This window comes from Stegodyphus dumicola, chromosome 4 (genome assembly GCF_044657685.1).
Source record: "Stegodyphus dumicola isolate Sdum_Otavi_A_Nest chromosome 4, ASM4465768v1".
Lineage (NCBI taxonomy): Eukaryota > Metazoa > Arthropoda > Arachnida > Araneae > Eresidae > Stegodyphus > Stegodyphus dumicola.
This window is the reverse complement of record NC_140771.1, coordinates 59824132-59841655: the sequence shown is the minus strand read 5'-3', so window position 1 is coordinate 59841655 and position 17524 is coordinate 59824132. Positions and strand designations below refer to the sequence as shown.

The window sequence follows — 17524 nt, the reverse complement described above, 5'->3', positions numbered from 1 at the left end:
TGAGCTAACTAGTTGTAACATGGGTTTGCTTTTAAATGCGTGATTTTTATAACTGAAGTTTTAAATTCTCGATGGCACTGGAGTTCTTTTCAACATCAATGTAACTTCTGAATAAGGCATTGATCACACATTTTTACTCCCCTCCACCATCAGCCCTCACATAGGACCCTAAGTTCCTCAATTATTTTACACGTCTTCAATGATCTAGTTTCAGTGAATCAGATACCTCACACTCCATATGACACTCATGAATATCATCATACTGAAGCATCATGTTCATGCACCACTGAAGCAAATTAAATTAAAATGAGAAAAATGGGGCATCATCATCATCTATCTGTGCACTGCAAAAGACAGAGCATGTGGTAAAATGAAAAACTTCCGCCAACACCTATCTGCTTCATTCTATGATTAAAAGGGTTTCATTTGGTGTGTTCTACTACCTATTAAAGTTTGTTCCATTAGTTTTGAAACACACTGAACAGTAAGTTTAAATATCTAAATATATGCTAAGAACAAATGCTTAGAGGCAAACATATAAAATTTGATTCTATAATGATGTGGAAGATTTTTTCAGAATCAAGACCTTATTATTATATTTGTTATAAAAGTTCTAATCCATGTTCTACTGAATTATTTGCACATTTGTAAAAAGAAAGAATTGTATTTTCAGACAGAAAATTATCATAGTGAACATGTTAAGGGAGGAAGCAAGAGATTTAGTCCTGTGGAAGAAATACAGCGCTAAATGCGAGTTTCAGGAAGTATTAAAATATTCTTTAAATTAAATTAATTTACTACATATACTAGTTTGTTAAAATATTAAGACACTAATTTTGTAAAGAAAATACATTAGAATTGATAAGCAAAAGATTACAAAAGCTTAAAAAATATATACCATATTTTCAAAGTATATCAAAAGAAACCCAGTGCCAATTAAATACGGCAATTAAATGGAACCACTTGAGGAAATTTTCAAAAGTTCTCAATATATAAAAATAAATATCTTCAGAAAAGGAAGAGTTTTACATTTATTTAATGACAGTCTTTCAATATAGTCATAAGTCACAGCAACATAAATTAGTACTACAGTCATAAGTTGTTAATTCGGACACCCATAATCCGGAATGATCTATAATCCGGACCTCAAAGCTACAAATTTTCTGTGCATACGTCGCGTTGACGTTTTTTAAATATTAAGCTTTTTGTATTCGTTCACGTTTTTTAATATTAAGCTTTTTGTAAATTTTGATAACCTTTAGATCATAATTGTTCTTTATTTCATTAATTACGGTTTCATATTTTTAATTTTATAATTTCTACATGCCATCTAACCAGATTTAAACTGATGATCTATAATCCGGAAAAATCGATAATCTGGACTCGCCGAAGTCCCGACGAGTCCGGATTAACGATTTTTGACTGTGTAAGAAAACCAAATAAACTGACTATGCTATATACTAGCACTTAACTATAACTACACACATTAAATCAATATTAAATGCTATTTGGGACAAAAAGGCACAGTTAAATTTCTTTCAAAATCCAATCATTTGCCATTGAAATTAGTGACAATGCCTTTCCTATTCAGACTGTTTCAGTCATCCCTTGACTGATAGCAGAAAATAAAATTTCAAAATAAAGATACTTTTATTTAGATTATACACTGAGAAATCAAAGTACATCCAGTGGCATAGTTAAGGGAAGAGTGGGGGGGGAAGGGTTTTTTCAGATAAAACCTTAATTTACAAGGGTTAGCAACAAGGATCTTTGATACAGTTATAGCATAATGAAATTCTGAGTTTTCATATGACACCAAATTGAGAAGAAATACAGTTTTTGCTGCAGATGAAGTACTAAAAAATCATTACGAGATTTTAGCTTGTTACACCTTTTTTATTCCTTCAAAATTTTTTAATATCAACTAAATTATGGTCACTGTGACATTAATAAGGAAGAGTTCATGATTATGAGAGAAGTATTTTAGAGTTTTATTTCCATTATTGATAAGGAAAATGAAATTTTTTGCAGTTTATTCTAAAATATAATTTTCAGGACAAAGTTCAAAATGTTGCAATACTACAGTGAACTTTTCTTACAGCTGTTGTAAATGTATTGTGAGAAAAGTTTTCGAAATACTTTAAGAAGTATTTAAGAAAAAGAAACATTCATTTTGCATCTAAGAAACATTTCTATACTATGTACATAGCAGCAACTGGAGAAATCAAATAGACCTCTATACTGTCACCAATGGTTTTGTGGAAAAAAAAAAGTTTTAAAATTTTGTAATTTAAAGTTTTCTTTAAAAATAAACACAGAGTTCTAATTTACTTCTCTATATGCAATTTTGACACTTTTTACAGTTATTTGCTTGTACAGTCAAAAGTCTTTAATCCAGACTCGCCGGGACTTCGGCGATTCCGAATTATAGATCATCAGTTTAAATCTGGTAAGATGGCATGCAGAAATTATAAAATTTAAAATATGAAACCGTAATTTATGAAATAAAGAGCAATTATGATCTAAAGGGTATCAAAATTTACAAAAAAAAAAAAAAAAAAAAGCTTTATATTTAGTCTGAAGAGCAGCGTGAAATTGATAAACATATTTCGGAATGATTAGAGGATCAAAGGATATGCCTTTATCCATTTTTTGCAGCAATTCCACTTTTTGTTTGATGGACATCGAAACATGCTTTCGCTTTGTAGATGCTTTGGTAGCTCCAGAATCGGAAATTCGTTTTAACATAATCGAAAGTTCAAGCTTACTTTTATAAAATTGCTCTAACAGTCTGCAAAAAATAATAAGCCAGATCCAATTAGAAGATTAAGGAACAACACAATCTGCAACATTAACTGAAATAGATAATTACATAATTTTAGCTTAGCTTATACCGTCCGTTATACATTAAACGCACATGCGTAAACGTATTATGCGCATGCGTTAACACATGCGCAGAAAGTTTGTAGCTTTGAGGTCCGGATTATAGATCATTCCGGATTATGGACATCGGGATTAAAGACTTTTGACTGTATATTAAGAGCAGCAATAAAGTCAGAGACAAACCAGGCAGCAAAAGCTCTAGCTATGACACTAGATATATAATTAAAAAAGAATAAAACTTGTAATAATAAATTATGTTATACAAGAATAAATTCAATGCAGTTTATCAAATTGATTACAAAAGAAACAAGTACAAACACAAGATTTTTCATATAATAAGCATCATAGAATATTAACTTTAATAGTATAATTTATTAGGTTTTAATTTTTCCCTTCCTAAATCTTTGAGAGTTCTTAACTATGAAAAATTTTGTTCCTTGAGCATATTGCACCGAACAAACAGAAAGATATGAAGAATTCTAGAATAAATTGCTATTAAAATGTTCTAAGCTGTCAACACTGTTGATGGATGCATCATTTAAAGAATGAAAGTAAAAAATGGTATATAACAATTTAAATATTAAACAAAACAACCAAACTAAAATTAACTTTCTCTTCTAATGTAGGTTTAAATAAACATGTATTAAATGGATTTAGTTATTTTCAATATACAGTGTTTAGAAACCTTTATAAGCTGAAATATGTATATTACAAACCAAGATAAACAAATGTTCACAAAGTGTTTGACTGAATCCTTCATCTTGAAAAAAGTATACATTCCTCAAACTCATTAATAATGAATCAAGTCGTAGATCATTCATAACAAACTTCATTATCATCTTCTCAACAAGGTGGATCCTATTAAAAAAAGTTTATTACTTATAACTAAGATAAGGAGTCAAAAAAGACAGGAGAAAAATTATAAACAGATATATTTTAACATTTCATACTAAAATAATAAAGCCCATTTACATATCCCCTAATAATCCCTTTATAAAACCAGATTTGAGGGGGGAAAAAAGACCATAAACAATAGTATTTACAGCTTTAAATCTGATTTAAAATATTACATATATATGCAGAATAAGAATATTTATAAAAAAAAAAAAAAAAAAAAAAGAAGGCTTCCGCCTTTATTATTGTTTCAAAACACCATCCTACTACAAATCAGAGCTATTAAACAAAATGTAAACTCAAAAGCTTTTGACTTTACTGCTTAATTATCAGTGCTCTTATTTAATATTTCCCCCACGAAATAACCTGTTGTTTCTGAGTATCCAGTACTGTACTTATCCAAGTATTTGGAGATGGAAAGTGAATTTATGGAGGAAAAATATTGCAAACAAAAGAAGGCTAATTAAAACAAGACAGATAAGAGGAAGTCAATGATAAAAACATTCTGTAGCTATTACACCTATGCACTTTGATGAAGATTCATTATTCCATATGCAATAGTATAATACATAACAGTAATATTTTAATGCATAAAAAAGGATTAGTTAGCTAATAAGTCAAAAAGGGTTTGGAATTTATTAGCTTTGGAATTTTGTGTTTTAATTTGATGTAGAGCTGAAGAAGACATTAGCAGGACCAATGTACAAGCATGAAACACTACGGGTATGAGATGCATTGGAGAGGTCAGAGAGATGCATCAATGCCAATTCCCATGGCAGCATTTGGCTTCATCATCATCAATTGCTGAGCTATGTGTGAGGGTCTTCTACCAGCTGACAAGCACAAGTGGATTTTCTCGTGTTGCAGATTGCATGGCTACTCTCCAGAGTGTTTTGTAAAGACTGAGGTTGTCATTGTCATTATGATCACTTGAGTTTCTAAAGTGGCACAGCAAATATTCCTGATAGAGTACAAATGAAGGCAACTGTACACATCTCTGTAAGCTTCTAATTAATATTGCATCAAAATCATGTGGACTCCTTTGTTGTGTTATAGTCTGCCTAAGTAAAGAGAACTCATTTTTATATTTTTCATTTACTTTTCTGATTTCTGTGAATGTACCATGCAAAAATTAGGTTATGTAGTACAAAAGCCAAGCATTTAAATATCCACTTGGGGGTGAATCCTTTCTGGAAGACTTTCTACGAGAAATTGGTTTCTTTTTATGTTGCAAATATACATAAATACAAATTATTGACAATAAAGACAGCCTCATCTTTAAATTATTATTCCAAGTAATTACAATATTATTTATATACCTAAAGAACTACTTCGCATACAAATAATAATAATAATAATAATAATTTTGTTACCCCATATATAGAAAAGAAAATTAAATTGCAGAATTATAAAATTAAAAAATATATTATGATTATAATTTTATATTATTTATACTTATTACAAATCTATAATACACAAAAAAACACATATTATAAAATACATTATTACAAGTCAAAGTAGAAAAAACAAATCTAGAAAATATTAAGAATAATGGAAGAATACCAGAGGCAGCAACAAAATTCCGCTGTTCAAACAATAATTATTAAACATATTGAGAAAATATAGCAGCAATAAAAGACTGTATGAAAAAAATGTAACAGAAAAACTGCCTTTTTTATGTCCAGGATATTGAAAGTCTGCACAAAAATAAAATTCTGAAGATCTTATAATTTATTATGTTCCCAAGAATTTTTAAAAGTAATGCCAAGTTTTGATTACTGATTAAGCTAGCACAGTATTGCATTAGAAAATATACATATACAGGGTGTCCCGTAAATGTTGCAAGAAACTTCTGGGGGGAGTAAGGCACATCCTGGGGGGAGTAAGGATTAAGAATTGCATAGGAACCCAGGGGTAAGTGGGTAGCAGAGGTAGAAGATGGGAAAAGAAACAAGAGTGATTAATTTGAAACATTTATTGGACATGAATACAAATGGTGTACGACAGCTTGAATGTTACAACAGATGCTCGAAGTTTGCACCATCAGACGCCATACATGCCTGACACCGACAGATCATTTATGGCTGGACATGTTCAAACACACCGGGAGTTTCTTTGATTGTAGCAGCTGTGCAGGCGAGTTTTGGCACGAGATCCATTTCAGACACAATAGGATCGTGATACATGACATTTTTGATGGCTTCCCACAAAAAGAAATCAAGGTTCGATAAATACAGTGAGGATTGGGGGCTAGGGAACTGGTCCACCACACCCATCGATGCGGAAATCCCTAGCCCCACCACGCCCATCGATCCATAGATGCGGGAATGATTTGTTCAAATGGCTATGAACATCCAGTCCAAAATGAGTTCATTTCTTAATGACCCATAGTCGCACAAATTTTGATGCAGACGTGCAAATAAACTGTGGTAAGGTTGATGTCTGTTGGAGAAGCATTCTCGATAAATGCGTGCAGCGGTTTGTCCATTACCCTGAGCATACACTATGTGCACATTACCTTACCATACACTAAGTGCATGTCTGCAAGCTCCCACTTTGTATGGTGCTCTATGCTCTTTGTATAGTACCTACCGCTTGAAAGAGGCAAATCTCACTTTTCACTAGCATTCTTCTGTATAGCAACCCCTGGCAGTGTACGATGAGGTTTCTGAGCATGGGTTCCTATGGAATTCTTAATACTTATGATGTGCCCTACCTACCCCAGAAGTTTGTCGCAACATTTACGGGACAGCCTGTATATGTATCTCAAGAAATTAAAGACAACTTTTAACTGCAAATTAAACAATTACTACAATCCACTGAAAGAGCATTTCTTTAAAATGCTTTTCACTTAATTAAACTGATAAACATTCTCACGATAATATTGTTATTGTGAAAAGGGCTTGTACAGATTTTTAAAATTCTTACATATGCAAAACATGCAAATACACATTTTTCACCTGGATGGCTGCATAAATTTAATTTATGGTATGAGATCTTATGTCATATAATAAATGGAGACTGTTGAGTCAGTTGAAGAGTTGTTCAAGAATATATTCACCAAAATAGATGGATATCAATTAAAAGATATTTTAATGTTGATGAAGCTGCTCTTTTCTTCAAAGCCTTAGCTGCAAAAGCCTGCAACAGCCCTAGCTTCAAAAAGTGACACAATGAAGCTAAGCAAAGAATGTCTCACTGTTTTACCTTGCACAAATGCTGATGGTATAGGGAAAAAAATGACTTGTTCAGTTATAGAAAAGTCATAAAAACCAAGTTGCTTCAAACATGTTAAAAATCTGCCATCAGAATATGAAGCAAATAAGAAAGTGTGGATGACTATGTTCATTTTCACAGAATGGCTCAAGAAAATAGACAAAACTCTGAGGCAACAAAAACCATAAAATTTTTCTTTTTTATGGATGATTATACCACACATCCTTAAGTGACAGATTTTTTGCAAAATAAGAAAGTTATTTTTTTCCTGGCAAATTACATTAATGCAGTATAACTTTACGTCTGGTTGTTATTAAGAATTTGAAAATGTTCCACAGGGAAAGGTTCATTCAAATAGCTTTTTGAAGTATAACTATAAGAAATACACAGAAAAATGTAATTATTATTACAGCTATGAAAAATGATTTCACTTATTTGGACTCATATATAACCACAAACAATTCAAAATTACTTCATTAAGAGGAAGGGATTTCTGAACCCAGAGACAAGTGAAAGTGTTGACAACGAAAATGATGATGAAACTCTGATTATGGATGATTTGAAGGATGAACAGTGATTAAGGATGATGAAGAAGATTGGAAACTACTGAGATTAGGCACTACAGCCAAGAAATAGGTAAACTGTGATACCAATGCAATAGCGTCAGACTTATGCAGAATTGATTGAAAACATTTTACCAAATATATATTTAACTAGTGGAGATGAAGAAGGAATTGAAGAAATAATCCTACATTCTTTTCAAAATTTCTGGCCTACCAGCGGCCGAGCGGTAAAGTCGCTGAACACTGGTAGTTCTGTCTGAGGTTCGAATCCAGCGAACGGGCTGGCTGCATGGGTGTTTTCATGGTTTTCCCCATGTGTAACGTGTATACAAGCCAGTTTTCCTTAGAAAGTCCTCCACGAAGGCATCCCTTCCCTTAGGCAGATAGCCCTAGTGTGCTTTGCCATAATTAAATACACCACCATCTTTTCAAAATTTCTACCTACTAAACTGACACAATACAAGCAAGAAACATTTCAAGAACTGAATTCCATTCATAGCATTTTATTTACAATTCAGAATAATAAAAAAAAAAAAAAAAAGTCAGATGGCAATTTAAAACACTTTCTAGCAAAGTTTTACCTTTTTATGATTTAAAATGTTCTTGGGGAGAGGGGGGGTTATTTACTCAACATGACAATTCAAATATAATTTGCATTAATATAATTTTTTTTAAATATTAATTATAAAAAAATGTTTAAAATATTAATATTAATTAAATACTTTTAATATTAAATCCGTTTGAACACATCTAATATTTAAATAAATTGAAAGTACAAAGATAAAATTGTGCAATATCAGTAGTAGGTTAGCAGTATCAAAATTGTGCAGCTAATATGGATGCTTTGTAAATTAAAATTTTGTTTATGTCTTTCCCATATATACATCATATGTGAATGGGCCCTTGAAAGAGTGCTACACTGTATTTATTCATTAGATTTAATATTTATTTTTAACTTAATTTATTTTTAACAGTTTAGAAGAACTCTACTATTAGTCAGCTCATACTATATTGTTCCACTTCCAGAATCTCTTAAATTGTAGCATAGTTGCTAAAGGGCAGTAATGTAATGGTAGCATAATTTAATATTATTACATAATTATTTAGATTTGTTGAGTGGGAACATCAGTTCAAAGTTTTAACCAATTAATACTCCATTATTATTTTTTCCTAAGCCTCATTCTTGGAAAAACTTTGCTATATTTTTATTTTTTAATATGTAATATATGTCAAATATGCATGAAAGATATATAAATATGAATATATTATTTTAAAGGCTAAGAAAAAATATTTCTTTTAATTTTAAACTTTGGATATTTCATTTCGATTCTTAAGCTTCTTCCAATGCCTCTAATCTATTTTAGTTAACTTCAGTTACAAGAAAATTTGAGTATAAGAAACAAATTTTAGTGGCCTATCAGGAGTCAACTGTGCATGTTTATAGCTTATCTAAAATACTATATTTAACTTGATAGTAAGTAACCTTACCTCATTTTCAATATAGCATTGAAATTATACAGCATTAGACTCTGCAAAGAAGTCATCTGTATACATGAATATATATCATCCTTACTGTCCCCGTACTCACTGACGAGTAAATCAAGAAGACGGTCAGCAAAGGACCCTACAAGAATAGCTGAAAGCGAAAAAAATATACATTAAAGCATGATGAATTATTTTAATTAGTCTCCATATATAACTTATACCCTTTAAAATTGCCAGTAAAAAAAATCATACGTACATTGCTATTTGAAGCTTTCAGTTATAATGCTTTTAAATGATGGTTCGTAATTAATAACCAATTTTGTCAAGTAAAAATGTTATTATATCTCTAGGGAAAATGTACTTAACACTTCTTTATTATCAAGTTTATGAGAGATGGGCTACCCTGTTCATACAGTGGTAGAACAGCAAACTGACATTGTTTTAGGCTTAAGTTAAAATTCCAGATAAGGCATAAATGTGTACAAGCATATAATACCTTTGTGGCATAGGGAGTGTTTGAAATGCTATTTCTGAACCTTCACGTATTCAACTATAGGGATCTGGCAATAGAAATTGTGTTCATAAATTTTGTAGTTCTGTTTTAGTTTAGTATGTGGAGATGGCAACTAGCCATTCTTATAACTTGCTTTTCTTATGCTAGATTTTTTATTAGTTGTTTAAAAAAAAATTATCTTTAATTTTATGCAATTTGAAGTTTGATTTCACTATCGATGTCCGTTGACAAGATTATTTCGAATCAAAGAATACATATGAATGAAGGGTTCTTCCGCAATTATTTACAGTTCACGCAAACAGTTTAGAAGAACTTATTTCCAGAAGAAGGAATAAAATAGAATGCAAGCAAGATCTCAAACATTAAAAATAAAATATGAAAGGGTTAATACTCTAAATTCCTCTCACTCAGAAGAACTTTTGAGGTAAAATGCAGTGAGTGCAGATTAAGATTTCTTAAGATTAAAGAAACAATTTCTGCTGAAACAGTATACTCAGATTTTGAAAATAAATATCAGATTGAATTCAAAACTCATATAAAATTACCTAAAATAGAATTAACAAAATCTGATGGAGATTTAAGAAGCTCGATTGGTTACTGGAGACATTTTGCGAAAATTCATAATGATCATTCTTTATCCAATGAAGATAAATTTGAATATTTAAGACTTAGCATGAAACTGGGTCATCGGCGTATGAATTAATCTAAGATTTACCACAGTAAAAAGAAAATTATGAAAAAGCTATAGAACTTTTAAAAGAGAAAAATATTCCAATTTCTCAACTTTATGATAAATTAGAATCACAGTTGTATACTTTAGAATCTTTAGGCATAACTAAAGAAATATAAGCAGCAATGCTTTTCCCCCTAGCTAAGTCAGTGATTCTAGAAACACTTTTAAGATCTGGGAAAGACACTGGGTAACTAAAAAGACTTAAAGAGTACAAAAAATCCTGATGATTGCTTATGTAAGTTATCGGAATTAAAAAAAAAAAAAAATAGAAGGACAGGAACAAACTAAGATATATTTCTTTAGAATCCAATGAACATAAATCTAGCTCACAGGTTATATGTTAAAATAAGATGTCAAATACTTTATCAAGTCCTGCAAAATTAGTTTTTTTTCACATAATACTAATGAAAATAAAGATGTCTCATGTGTATTTTTTGTACTAAATCCGCACATTCTTCTCAGTTTTGTGCAGCTATTATTAATTCTTCTCTGAAAAAAAAAAAAAAAAGGCAGCTAGTTATTCAGAAAAAAGGTCATGTTAGTTCTAAATGTTAAATTTTTGTGAAGTGTGGTGCATACAAAGGAAAACTTTATTCAATATTATGTCAGATATTGAATAAAGATGAAAAAATATTTCTAAATAAAATACCTTATATACCTATGATCAAACTAATAATTAGAAAGAGACTACTTATTTACAAACTTTACTTGTTAATGTAGTTGGTGGAAAATGTTAGGAAAAAAGTTTCAGTATTATGCGATTCTGGCTCACACAGAAGTTATATTACCAAGAATTATAAAAAGGAATTAAAGTTGAAACCTACATGTGCAGTATATACTCAACAAGAAACATTGGGGGGGGGTAACAAGACTGCACTTACATTGTGTTTTTAAGCTATTGGCAAGTATGGTGTCAAATTATTACATCTGATTTTTGCAAGATTAATAAATACTTAAGGGGGATAAAAACTAAATTTTGGTGGTCACTAGTTGGCATATCAGGAAGTGACAGAATCATCTCTTCTATTTTGCTCTCAAGATATTGTTTTGTATTAGCTGAGAAATGCTTGGTGCCAGAACGGAATGTTGGCTAATGGTGCATGCGCCGCCGGAATTGGCGTCGAAATGTATTCTGTGAGAAACTTGATTTATGGTACATTGTAAGCTGCGATTTATATGTTACGCTGTAAGGTGGAACCTAGCGCCTGAGTGTCGCTATGGAAAATAAATGTATTTAAACTGTGGAATGTGTGTGGAGTTATTTTATTACGATATACAGCTATCGACGGGAAATAGAAATAAGTCACTTCAAGTTTTGTGGCCGATCAGAGCCGGAAGAGCTAATAAAGTTTATGAGAGTGCGAATTTACTTTCGATTTGTGAAATGAAGAATTACATGGGATACTTCAAGATTGAAGTTCTGTAGAAACAAAGGGTAAGTACCCTCCTCCTTTTTGAAGCTCATTGTACCATTTTGAAGCTCTTTATTTGTTTATTGACTTTTGCTAATTAAAATGTCACTAAAGGAGATATTAGCGAAAAAACGTACATTAAAAACACAGTTAACAAAGTTAAAACAAAAGGTTGCAGACGAAAATGTCCAAGGAAGTGACTTGGAAGTACTAAAGAATAAATTTAAAGTGTTTGAGACAGAAATAAATTCTAATTTCGATTCTTTGTTCGGGTTATGTATGGAAGAAAGTATTGACGCTTATGTAAAAGAGAAAGAAGAGATTGATGATATTCTTTTAGATGTAGAAGTCGAATTAAATCGTAAATTAGCTAAACTTTCCAAAGAAATTAAATCGGAGCTTTCGGTTTGCACGAATACTGAGAACACTGTTAAATTGCCCAAAATTAGTTTGCCAACGTTTTCGGGTAACTTACATGAGTGGCTTTCATTTAAGATATCTTTTTAGCCAGTGTTGATTCAAATCCTAATTTAACAGATGCAGTCAAATTACAGTACGTAAAAACTGCGCTAAGAGGAGATGCTTATCGTATTGTGCAGTCAATATCCACAGTTGACTCTAATTATAAATTAGCCTTTTCATTACTACAAGAAAGGTTCTCTAATCACCGTGAACAAGTGTATGCTCATCTGAGACGATTTATGAATATGCATCCTATGCAAAATGAGTCTGCGTCAGCAATATTAAACTTAATTGACATTACAAATGAATGCGTGAGATCACTAGAAGTTTTAAATCAGAGTGTTAACGGTTTTTCTTCCAATGTGTTTGCATACATTTTAGGGCAAAAATTAGATCCTAACACCAAAATATGGTGGGAAAGAAAATTAGAGAAAGAGAATTTGCCTAATTTAACAGATCTTATAGAATTTCTTAAAGATCATGCAAGAACTCTCAACGCTTCAAATAGTGTGACTAACACAAAAAAAGTTATACATAGAGTTACCGCTGTTGTTTCTAATGCAAATGAAAAACATATGCAGAATTCGTGTAGGTTATGTAATTTGAGCAATCACAAGCTTTTTAATTGTCCTAAATTTCAGAAATTAAGTGTAAAAGAAAGGGTAGAATTTGTGAAAAAACAGAATTTATGTTTTTGTTGTTTTAATTTGCACAGTGTGAGAAATTGCCGTTCTAATTACTTGTGCAAGAAGTGTAAGAAAAAACATAACTTTCTCTTGTGTTATCAAAACGAAAATAATTCCGTTGGAACCACAGTAGAAAGAGCAGACACTTTAGATCAGGAGTTGGGTGATCAAAACAGAAATGCGTTAAATGTACACGCACCTGCATTTCAAGCTAAAATTCAAAACGAAACTTTTACAGCCGCTACGGGTACTAACAGTGGGAAAAACGTGATTTTATCTACTGCCTTTGTATTCATTGAGACTAACAATGGAACTTTAATTAAGGTGAAAGCGTTATGTGATAGTGGAAGTGTTTCTTGTTTTTGTACCACTGAATTAGCGGATATACTTAATTTAAAAAGGGAAAAGACAAATATTTTGGTTTGCAGTATATCAGGTATTTCAACTACGATAAAAAGAAAAGCAGTTACCCTTATCTGTAATCAGGAACAAACGTATAAAAGAAAACTAGAGGTTTTGGTAATTCCAAAAATAGCAGGTTTAACTCCTGCAAAGTTTATCGATGTTAGTAATCTTGTGATTCCTGAGAAGGTGAATTTAGCGGATCCGGAATTTTATAAACCAGAGAAAGTAAACCTGTTGCTCGGCGCGGAAGTTTTTTATGATATGTTACGAGCTGGTAAAATCTATGTTCCTAACACAGGCTTGATATTACAAAATAGTGTGTTTGGATATATAGTTAGTGGAAATGTAAATGATTCATGGAGAAATAATTTATCATATTGTGGGTTAATAAATGATAATTCAGAGAGTGAACTGAAAATGTTTTTCGACCTAGAATCATTAGGCATTAAAGATGATCCTTATTGTCATGAGGAAGACAAAGCATTGGAAATATTTAATAAGACAGTTTGTTTTAAAGCTGGTCGCTACGAGGTTACTTTACCTTGGAAAAGGGACTGGAGGGAATTAGCCGATAATTATCGAGTAGCGGAAAATAGATTAAAAACTCTGGCAAAGCGAATGAATTATGACAAAACACTGTTTTCTACATATAGTGAAATATTAGATGATTATCTCAAGCAAGGTATCATTGAAAGAGTGTCAGATGGAAATATACCTATCGGTAAATCAGTATTTTACCTACCACACCAACCGGTATTTAGAGAAACCAGTGCTTCAACGAAGACTAGAATAGTGTTTGATGGCAGCTCACATGAGTTTGGGCAGCTATCACTGAACGATTGTCTATGGACAGGGACAAATTTAAATCCTAATATGTTCCATCTGCTAATTAATTTCCGATTAAATAAGTTTGCAATTTCAGCGGATGTAGAAAAAGCATTTTTGCAGATTGCTTTGGCAGAAAAGGATCAAGACGCAGTGCGATTCCTGTTTATAGAAAATACACAATTAAATGATCTAAAACTAGCGACATATAGATTCAAGCGCGTAAATTTTGGGATTAAGTCAAGTCCGTTTTTGCTGGCTGCAACAATTAAAGAACACATTAGAAAATATCAAGATGAGCAGCCAGATGTATTTGAAATATTGAATTCTTGTGTTTATGTTGATGATTTTATTACTGGACAGGACAGTGTAGATGAGGCTCTAAGCTTATCGCGAAAAGCTAAACAAATTATGAGTGCAACAAATATGAACTTGCGTAAATGGGTATCCAATGATCCTGAGCTGATGAGAAAATGGGAAAAGGAAGATTTCGAGATCCATCCACATAAAATCAATGAATCAAACGAGACACTTAAGATCCTGGGAATATCTTGGGATACTAATGAAGACAGTCTGAGTATAGAGACAGACAGTTTGATGGAATTCCTTAAGAATAAGCGTAATACGAAACGGTTCATCTTGAAAACTGCCGGGAAGATTTTTGATTCCTTTGGGTTAATAACTCCATTTACTGTTAGACTTAAATTCTTGCTACAAGAACTTTGGGTTCGAAAATTGACATGGGATGATGAACTACCTACAGATATCTGTCAAGAGTGGGCAAAGTGGTGCTGTGAGTGTCATCATCTAAGTAAAATTGCAGTTCCAAGATTCATTTTGAATCCCGAAGCCGATTCCATAGAGATCCATTGCTTTTCAGATGCCAGTCAGAGGGCGTACGGTACTGTTGTCTACGTAAAACTGCGTAAGCAAGAAGAAATTTCTGCGAGTTTTGTCGCATCAAAATGTTGTGTTGCACCTGTGAAAAGAATTACGTTACCTCGTCTTGAATTACTTGGTGCTTTACCAGCAGCCCGTTTAGGTTCTGGAGTCAAAAAATTGCTCGATCAAAAGAAATCCTCGAGAATATTTTATTGGACTGATGCCAAAATAGTGTTATGCTGGATTAAAGGTACCAGTACCAAATGGAAATCTTTCATCGCCAACAGAGTTAACGAGATTAGGAAGTTAACACAGCCGACAGAGTGGTTCTATTGTCCAACAAAAGAGAACCCAGCAGATGTTATGACGCATGGTGTTCAAATTGACTTTCTTGTGAACTGTTCCAAATGGTGGTCATGCTGTGACTTTTTAACATGCTCAGAGATTCCTCATCACGACTTATCATTTGGGGTAGTTGAAGAAGTGTTTCCAAATGAACTTAAAAAGGACAATGAACTGCATAACGATTCTAACTTAGTTTTAATTGCATGTAATGAACCAAACCTCTTTAATGATATTCTTAATTTGACTTCTAATTATAATAAACTTATTCATATTGTAAGTTTCATTTTCAGGTTTATCCATAATCTTAAGAACCCTCAGGTAAGGAGATATGGAGTACTTACTTTAGAAGAGATAAAGGATGCTGAGGTGTATATTTTATTAGAGGCCCAAAAAAGTGAGTTTAAAGACGAAATAAATCAATTAAAAAGAGGTAAGTGTGTAAACCTCAAAAGTAAATTAGCATCACTGAATGTGTTTCTTGATAACATGGGGCTAATTAGAGTGGGCGGACGATTGTCCTATTCGGACCTACCCACTAATAGTAAACACCCTATAGTTTTACCTAGTAAACATCGTTTAACTACTATTATATTAGAGCATTTTTCATTTAGGATCACAATCACTGTTACATCAAGTAAGACAAAGGTTCTGGCCACTCAATGGCAGAAATAATTGTAGAAAGATCATCTACAGATGTGTAACATGTTTTAAGAACAAACCCATCACAGTTCAACAAATAATGGCTGAGTTGCCCAAAGAGCGTGTCACACCATCATACCCATTTAACATAACTGGTGTTGATTTCTGCGGCCCGTTTGCATTAAAGTTTAAGAATCAACGTAAGGGAGTTTTGAACAAAATTTATGTCGTAGTATATATATGTATGAGTACAAAAGCCATACACTTAGACTTTTGACAGACCAAACTAGCCAATCTTTTATTTCGAGCTTAAAACGTTTTTTCTCTAGAAGGGGAAAATGTACTAGAATAATGAGTGATAATTCTAAAACCTTTATTGGTACTAGTGTAGAACTAAAAAAATTGCAAAAATTGGTTGAGTGTCCAGATGAGAATTTAGCGAGTTTTTATACCACTGAAGGTATAGAGTGGAAATTTATTCCTCCAAAGTCGCCAAATTTCGGCGGAATTTGGGAGGCAGGGGTTAAATCATTTAAGAGTCATTTGAAGAGAGTTATTGGTAATCAGTGTTTAACTTTAGAAGAATTTTTAACTGAAATTAAAGGAGTATTGAACTCAAGACCTCTTACTCCAATTTCAGCTGATTACAATAATTTTGAAACTTTGACCCCAGGTCACTTTTTGGGTGGTAGACCTATCACAACTCTAGCTGAGCCAGATTTATCCAACATAAATGAGAACAGACTTTCTAAATGGCAAAGAATCACTAAGTATACACAAAAAATTTAGAAATTATGGAAACGTGATTATCTGAATAATTTACAAGAACGTCACAAGTGGAAAATTTTAAAGGATGACGTTCAGTTGGGAACTCTTAGTTTAATAAAAGATGAAAATTTGCCTTCAACCAAATGGTTAGTGGGGAGAATAGCTGAGGTTTTTCATGGTAGGGATAACAAAATAAGAGTAGTAACTGTAAGATTGCCTAATCAGCATTTGCTGAAACGAAATGTTCGAGATATATGTATACTTCCTGTAGAATGATGGTTTATTTCTATTATAAACTGGTATTTGTTGTAATAATTTGAATGTATATTTTTCAATATTGTGATTTGTTATTGTGAAGTAATTTATTGTAGTGCCTTTATATTTACATTTATTTACATAATAGTTTTGAAATTGTTAATTTCAACGCCGGGAGTGTTTTGTATCAGCTGAGAAATGCTTGGCGACAGAGCGGAATGTTGGCTCATGGCGAATGCGCCGCCGGAATTGGCGTCGAAATGTATTCTGTGAGAAACTTGATTTATGGTACATTGTAAGTTGCGATTTATATGTTACGCGGTAAGGTGGAATCTAGCGCCTGAGTGTCGCTATGGAAAATAAATGTATTTAAATTGTGGAATGTGTGTGGAGTTATTTTATTACGATATACAGCTATCGACGGGAAATAGAAATAAGTCACTTCAGATATTTCAGAGTTCTATGACTGGAAACTGAGGGGGAGGGGAGGTCTGATGCCATGCTACCAAACGGTAAAATTATTTTGACTAGCGAATCTGAATCTAATAAAGAAAAGT

The 17524-nt window shown here is 32.2% G+C and overlaps 1 protein-coding gene and 1 long non-coding RNA gene across 6 annotated transcripts in view; one reads left to right on the top strand and one right to left on the bottom strand.

Annotated features, from left to right (window-relative positions):
• LOC146997559 (uncharacterized) overlaps window positions 1-4970 on the top strand; it is a 63146-nt gene extending 58176 nt beyond the window's left edge. Inside the window, exon 3 of the long non-coding RNA XR_015040679.1 lies at window positions 4451-4970. This is a non-coding gene — a long non-coding RNA (uncharacterized LOC146997559). The remainder of the gene's footprint in view (window positions 1-4450) is intronic.
• LOC118198542 (uncharacterized) overlaps window positions 1-17524 on the bottom strand; it is a 211667-nt gene that overhangs the window by 29542 nt on the left and 164601 nt on the right. For all 5 annotated transcript variants that reach the window (XR_015040678.1, XM_085814991.1, XM_085814990.1 and 2 more), the window contains 2 exons: window positions 9045-9192; window positions 3600-3741 (listed from right to left, as the gene is read on the bottom strand). Coding sequence is in view for 4 of the 5 variants with exons in the window: in XM_085814991.1 (XP_085671117.1) it covers window positions 3600-3741; window positions 9045-9192 (290 nt within the window). In the remaining variant the exon portion in view is untranslated. The remainder of the gene's footprint in view (window positions 1-3599; window positions 3742-9044; window positions 9193-17524) is intronic.